This window comes from Macrotis lagotis, chromosome X (genome assembly GCF_037893015.1).
Source record: "Macrotis lagotis isolate mMagLag1 chromosome X, bilby.v1.9.chrom.fasta, whole genome shotgun sequence".
Taxonomy (NCBI): domain Eukaryota; kingdom Metazoa; phylum Chordata; class Mammalia; order Peramelemorphia; family Peramelidae; genus Macrotis; species Macrotis lagotis.
The window spans coordinates 624,010,188-624,017,789 of record NC_133666.1 but is presented as its reverse complement, the minus strand read 5'-3'; the positions used below and the strand labels follow the sequence as shown (position 1 = coordinate 624,017,789).

Here is a 7,602-nt window from a genome sequence, read left to right as displayed (position 1 = left end):
GTTTTTTAATGACGAGTCAGCATTACTGATTAATACATTGAAAATCCTGAAAATATGTGCAGTGAACTCCATTCGTGAATCTCTGAACATGGTACGGGAAATGGGATAAGGATAGTTTTTTCAGATTTCTTCTTTCACTCCAGTTCTTGTACTTTTGCAATTCATTCTTGCTTTGTGGAATTTTTTCCATTTACATTACTGACATCATATATTTGATTTTCTTGACTGCTTAATTTCACTTTACATCAGTTTTCTGTAGATCTTTCTATACTTTATTATTTATAATTTCTACTAGCACAGTAACATTCTATGTACCATGATTTGTTTAGATATTTTATTGCCCAACAAGCTCAAATATGCACTAAGATCTTTGGGACAGTGTGTATATATGTAAATTATTTCTATATTTTGGATGCCAAACTTTTATCAGAGAACTTTTATACAAAAGTTCTTTTTTCTCCATTTGACTTCTGTTCTTATTCTGGATATTCTTAATGAGCAGCTTTTCAGTTTCAGGCAATCAGTTATCTATTTTCCTTTTGTAATTTCTTTATCTTTTATTTGGTTGAATATTTTACCTGTGTGTAGTGGTGAAATGTAATGTTTTTCTTATAATTTTTAAAATAATTATGATCTTTAATGTTAAGATCACATATAGATTAGAATAAATTATATACTGTTAAGTGCTGTCCTAAGCTAAAATTCTTCCATGCTACTAACACTTTTTCCAGTTTTTATCAAATAGGGAGTTTTTTTCCTAAATTTTCTTTTGGTTTACTGAGTTTCATTGTTTCAGGTTTTCCAGTTTTTTTGTTTCACTGATTTTCTTTTTAACCAGTATGAGATGGTTTTTATGACTGGTGCTTTGTAATTTAGTTTGAGGAATGGAACTGCTAGTTCTGCTTTGTCCTACTTTGTTATTTCTGATAATTTTATTTTTCCAAATTGATTAATTTCTATGAAGTGTCTTTGATAACATGCTATAGCATTAAAAGTATAAATTACCTTTAGTAGTATTGTCTTTTATTATATTGGCATGATCCAGATATGATACTGAACATTCCTCCAGTTTCTAAAATTGTTCTTTATTTAAGAAACACTAATTTGAAAGTTTTGGTGGACTGCTCCCCAGGTATTTTTAATCTATTTCAGTTATTTGGAATGAAATTTTCTTTTCTATTGCTTCTTGAGAGTATATAGTCCCAATTACTATCTTTCTTGATTCCCTGGGTTTCCTGTCATCGGCAAATAAGGATAATTTTATTTTCTACTTAATTATCTTCATGGCTTTAATATCTTTCTCATCTTATTAGCATTTCCAAAACTATATAAAAGAGTGGAGTGGACATCCTTACCTTATTCCTTTTTTTATAGGGACGTTTTCTAGAGTATCCTTATGGCAAATGAAGTTTGATGTTTTAGATATTTAAATGTTTAAAAATGGTCCCTGTATGCCTATACTTTGATGGATCTTGAGCATAAAATGAATTTTGTACTTTCCCCTTCAATTCATTCAGAAGTCATAATTTTTCTCTAGGCTTGGTGATCATCAGAATTAAAGGAGAACTGAGATGTAGTCTACCCTGCTCTCCTATGAAACCTCTCCCACCCGGAAAGGCAGTTTGTGGCCTGTGGCCCTGAGCCCTGGGAGCAGAACCAAGTGCAGCTAAATGCACATTGAGGAGGTTTTTAGTAAATGTTTGTTGTTGCAAACAAATTTATATTAATTACTTCGAGGTGAAATTAAGGGTAATGAAAATGGAAAACAGAAAAACAAATTATTATTTTTAATGAGAACAATTTTAGCACAGAAATCCACATCAGTCTCATGAAATAACCAAAAAGTGCCAAGCACTTCATCTACACAGAACAAATGACAAGGATATAAAATACATTGCTGCACAATTATCAGTGTCTACCTGGAATGTAACAAACTACACCCAGCTAGAAGGCAGAAGTAGGAGCACAGTAATCTTTTAAAAATAAGGAAAACAGGAAAGACCATTTACTGTTGAAAGAGGCAGTCCATGAGAGTCTATATTCCCACTATCAACTGTTTTATCTTTCTCTCCCTTCTTCCTCATGGGGAGAAAGGAAGAGAATTAAAAAAAAATTCTTCTCTGTCTGGTCATCCTCTGATGGCTGAAAGGAGAAAATATGAAAGGAAGTAAAACTGGCAGCTGAGACCAACTGCTTGGCTTGTAATGGCAAAAATATGGAGAGGCTATGGTAAAGAAAAACAGCTATGACATCTTTGTCATTATTAGCAAAGGCTTCAAAACAAACTATTTTCAAAGAAGTAAGTCACATCCCATATAACAAAAAAGTATTTTCACCACAGGGTATTTAAGTATACAAAAAACTACTTTCATTAGAATATGTAACTTTAAAGCTGAATTAAGGGGCAAAGGAGGGATAGGGGTGAGAATGAATGTTGGAGTGTCTGTGGTTGGAAAGGCATACTGATGTACCGTTGATGAGCTGGTAAGTGGTTCAAACCATTCTGAGAAGCAATTTGGAATTATACTATAAAAGATCACTAAACTGAGATCTTTAAACTCTGACCTAGTGATCCCACTATTAGGCCTACACCAATAGAGATCAAAGAAAGAGGAAAAGGACTTCTCTGTACAAAAAATTTTGTAGTAGCTTTTTACAGTAACAAAGAACTGGAAACTAAGGGAGTGCCAATCAATTGGGAGATGGTTGAACAAATTATGGTAAATGAATGTAATGGAATACCATTATGCCATGAGAAATAATGAGAAACCTGAGAGGGCTTTTGTGAACTAATGCCAGTGAAGTGAACAGAATTAGGAGAACTATTAATACAATGACTACAAATTGTAAAGAAAAGCAATTGTGAAAGACTTAAGAACTATGACTAATACAATGATCAATCACAACTAGAAGAGTGATGATGAATTATATACTTCTTAATGCTTGGCAGAGAGGCAATAGACTAGAGGCACAGAATAAGACAAATTTCTCGACATGCATGATCAATGTGTGGCATTGTTTTAATACAACTATTTGTTAGAAGGAAGAATTTTTACTTTTTGTGGAGGGAGAGAATTATGGAGGTAGTGGATACCAAAAAATAGGAATAGTTAATGAAATATTTTAAAATTACACTTAAGAAAATAGAAGTTCAGAAGGGGATACAGGATAGTGTAAGAAATAACATGTAAAATTTAATATGTACTTTAAAAAAAGCTGTCTATATCAGAGATTCATGGTATCATATATACAATCTTCTTTTCTTTTTATAAGGAAATGTTCATGTTTGTTGATGCTTTAACAGGTCCATAATAATAAAAATTTTTTTTTATAAAATTTTCCCTCCAAATTAAATTGCAATATTTGCTTAAAGTTCCTTAATTTAATTGAATTAATAAAGATATCATTTCTGGTATAAGATGGTTTGGAAGTTAACTTTGATTAAACAAAATTAAACACATTATTAAATGCCTGCTATGTGCAATATATACTGCTCTGCGTGTAGGAATAAGTTTGAGCAGAAAAGTATTCTTTTGTTTTTTTAAGTTCAGTTGACTGCTACTGTATTGCCACTGGTGGAGGCATAAATCAATAATAAGAACAGGGTTTTAAGAGGCAAGAAGACCACCTTTAGAAGAGATTTTGACAAACTAAAATTATGACTTGAAAGAGCTGTTGCAAGGTTTCTCTCCTGTGATATTGAATAAAGCTGCAGTGCTAGACAAAGATTGTACCATAATCTCTGATCTTGAATACTAGATGCCTTTGTAGTTTTTCTCCATATTTATTACATTCATGAGATATGAATTTTCTGATGTCTAATGAGGTATGAACTTAGAATGAAAGTCTTTCCACATTCCTTACATTCATAAGGTTTCTCTCCCGTGTGAATTCTCTGATGTTGAATAAGGTTTGAATATGCCCTGAAGATTTTCCCACATTCATAACACTCATAAGGTTTTTCTCCTGTATGAATTCTTAAATGTTTAATGAGGCCTGAACTCAAACTGAAGGCTTTCCCACATTTGTTACATTCATAGGGTTTCTCCCCAGTATGAATTCTCTGGTGATAAATAAGAGATGTGCGATCACTGAAGGCTTTCCCACATTCATTACACTCAAAGGATTTGTCTCCACTGTGAACTCTCTGATGATTAATAAGGTAAGAATTTAGGATGAAAGTTTTTCCACATTCCTTACATGAATAGGGTTTCTCTCCAGTGTGAATTTTCTGATGTTGAATTAAGTTTGAGGAGACATTAAAAGCTTTCCCACATTCACTACATTCATATGGTTTTTCTCCAGTGTGAATTCTCTGATGGCGAATTAGGCTTGACCCCTGGCTGAAGGCTTTCCCACAATCATTACACTCATATGGTTTTTCTCCAGTATGAACCCTCTGATGTTGAATAAGGTTTGAAGATGCAATGAATGTTTTCCCACATTCATTACATTCATAGGGTTTTTCTCCTGTGTGAATCCTCTGGTGTCTAATGAGGCTTGAACTCTGTTTGAAGGCTTTCCCACATTCATTACATTTATAGACTTTTTCTGTGCGCTTTCTTTGACGTTTAACATAAGTTGAACTCTGCCTTACAGATTTTCTGTATATTTTAGGTTTATAGGATTTTCCTTCTGTGTGGTTTTTCTGAAGTATAATTAGGTCTGAATTCTGTTTGGATATCTGGCCCATGTTATCACATTGCTGGGGTTTCTCTTTTGAGGAAATTCTAACAGGATTAGAGTACAGATTGAGGTTTCTTCCAAATTCATTATAAGTCTGATCTTTCGCTACTTCAGATGGATTTTGATCCATCACTGTTACTAATCTCAAATGTCTCTTCTGAGAATGGATTTCACCTGCAGAAGACTGCAAACCATCCTTTGACATGTCGTCAGATTCAAAGACTTCTCTACAACTAAGTCCATGGGGAACAACATCCCCCATGAGTCTTTCCAGTATCATATTCTGGGATTCTACTTCTTCGGAAATTTCCTGCTTTAGGAATAGGTTCTTATTCTCAATTCTGGTCTCACAATCTGAAACAAGGAATAAAAAAACCACAAATGTTACTTCTTCTCTTTTCCTAGGGGAAAGAAAAAGAAGGGGTAGAAAAAGGATAATCTCCAGTTCACAGATGTTTCCATGAAAGTGTCAACTAAATAGCAAAATCAGCCTCAGGACATTACTGGGGACAGTGTGGTAGTCCCATTGGAGTATATAGGAAGAGCGATCAGAGGGAGAACTAATTTTAATTGGGAACTGGGAATAGAAATATTAAAAACAATAAATATGGGAAGGGGGGTAATAAGATAAGTAGCCTCTTAAATATCAACTAGTTCAACTTTCCTCATTTACTGAAAAAGCATATATATACATATATATATGTATATGTATATACATACATACATACATATATATATATTTATTTATTTATGAGGCATATAGAGGTTAAGGGGCTTTTGTCTAAATTCCCATATCAAATACCCAGGTCATATGTGGATGACTGCATTACATTGGGCACATTTTAAGAGGGCCATTACCAAATATGATTGTGTCTGGCACTGGTGATGTGACTACAAATATTGTCATATGGACAAAAGATCAGGTTAGTTCTGCTTATCAAGTAAGAGTGGGACCTCAGGGACAAGAAAGTTGATTTGGGAACATTAGAAGTGAGAACTTCTTAGCTGCCCTGTATGAATTTTTTTTTAAGAGCTAGATAATCATTTCTGAGAATTATTGTTTTAAAGGATAACTTTTTTGTTTTAGGTTTTTTTTTGTTTTTTAGGTTTTTGCAAGGCAAATGGGGTTAAGTGGTTTGCCCAAGGCCACACAGCTAGGTAATTATTAAGTGTCTGAGATCGGATTTGAACCCAGGTACTCTTGACTCCAAGGCCGGTGCTTTATCCACTATGCCACCTAGCTGCCCCAAGGATAACTTTTAAAATGAAATTCATTGGTTAGGTGGTTGGTCTCTGTAAAGCTCTTTTCAATTCAAAAAGTCTATGATTCTATCATGCTAGATTAGCTTTATTTCCTTCCTCCTCTCTTTTTCTTTACTTATTTATAATTACTAAATCAGTCATTATCAGGGAAATACTGTAGAAATTTCAGCAAGGCTTTTTTAATAGTCTAATAAGATAAACATGTGGTCAGGCTGCTAGTCAGTTGATGATAATACAATGGTTATCAAACCATTTAAAGTCCTAATTCAAAAAGTATTAATTAATGGAGGAATAAAAATCTACATAAAGGATTCTAGTGGAGTGCTATATGCTTCTGGTCTCAATTATGTTATATACAGTGTAACTATGTGAATAAAGATCTAGGAAATATGTTTATTCAATTTGTCAAATATAATTATTTGATAAAGTGAATAATAATGATAACTCATATTTATATAATACTTTAAAGTTTATAAAGCACTTTTCTCAAAACAAATATGTGAGGTATGAGTGTCATTTTACAAAACAGAAAATCCTGGACCCCAGAGTTGAAGACCTCACTCAAGGTCTGATAAATATTAGAACCTGGGTTCAAATTCAGAGAAGAGAACTGAACACTACACTATCAAACAGTTAATACTATATGCTGATTAAAACAACATGAAATTTATTAAAACATAAAGAGGAAGCCCTGAACTTGGGTTAAATTAATTTTTAAGGGGCAGCTAGGTGGCCCAGTGGATAGAGCACCAGTCCTGGAGTTGAGAGGACCTGAATTCAAATCTGCCTTCAGACACTTAATAATTACCTAGCTGTGTGACCTTGGGCAAGTCACTTAATCCCCACTATCTTTCAAAAAACAAAAATAAAAACAAATTAATTTTCAGAATTACAGAATGAAAGGAAATGGTGTGAGTAGTTTATGTGAAAAGGGTTAATTGATTAAAAGGTTAATGTTAATTACATAATTGAACTCAGGTACTCCTGACTTCAGGGCCGGTGCTCTATCCACTGCGCCACCTAGCCACCCCCTGAAGACATTTTAAATTCAAGTGTCCAAAACTGAACTCATTATGTTTCCCTGGGACTCTTCCCATTTTGAAGGCACTACCATGGTTTCTATTATTCAGGGACATGATCCAGGTGTTATTCTTGACTCTTCACTCTCAATTTCCCTTCCCCTGCCCCATTCTGGCCGTATGCAATCTGCTGCCAAGCTCTTTGATTTTACCTTCATAAGACTTATGTTTACCACCTTCTCTCTTCCAACATTGCCACCTCCCTAGATCACATTCATATTACCTTGTATTGGGACCACTGCAAGAGTTTGTTAGTTGGTTTCCTAGCCTTAAGTCTCTCCTCCACTCAAACCATAAAAGTGATTTTTTTAAAATGCAAGTCTGACCCATTCACTTAATTCTAGTGATTCCATATTACCTCTAGGATCAAATTTAAGCCATGTTTGCTTTTAAAGACCTTCACAATCTGGATCCTTCCTACCTTTATAGTGTTCTTATACCTCCCTCCAACTGCAAGCAAACTAGCGAACATTGGCTCCCTTTCTATTCCCCAAAATAGAAATACCATCTCTGAGTTCTGGATATTTTTTTTTAGGAGTTCTGGATATTTTTTTACTGACTGTTACCCATGTCT

The 7,602-nt window shown here is 34.0% G+C and overlaps 1 protein-coding gene across 1 annotated transcript in view; it reads right to left on the bottom strand.

Moving 5' to 3' along the window:
• Positions 1-1,772: 1,772 nt before the first annotated feature.
• LOC141500223 (uncharacterized) overlaps positions 1,773-7,602 on the bottom strand; it is an 86,405-nt gene continuing 80,575 nt past the window's right edge. The window contains exon 5 of the mRNA XM_074203227.1: positions 1,773-4,545. Within this exon, the coding sequence (XP_074059328.1) occupies positions 3,794-4,545 (752 nt within the window). The 3' untranslated portion in view covers positions 1,773-3,793. The remainder of the gene's footprint in view (positions 4,546-7,602) is intronic.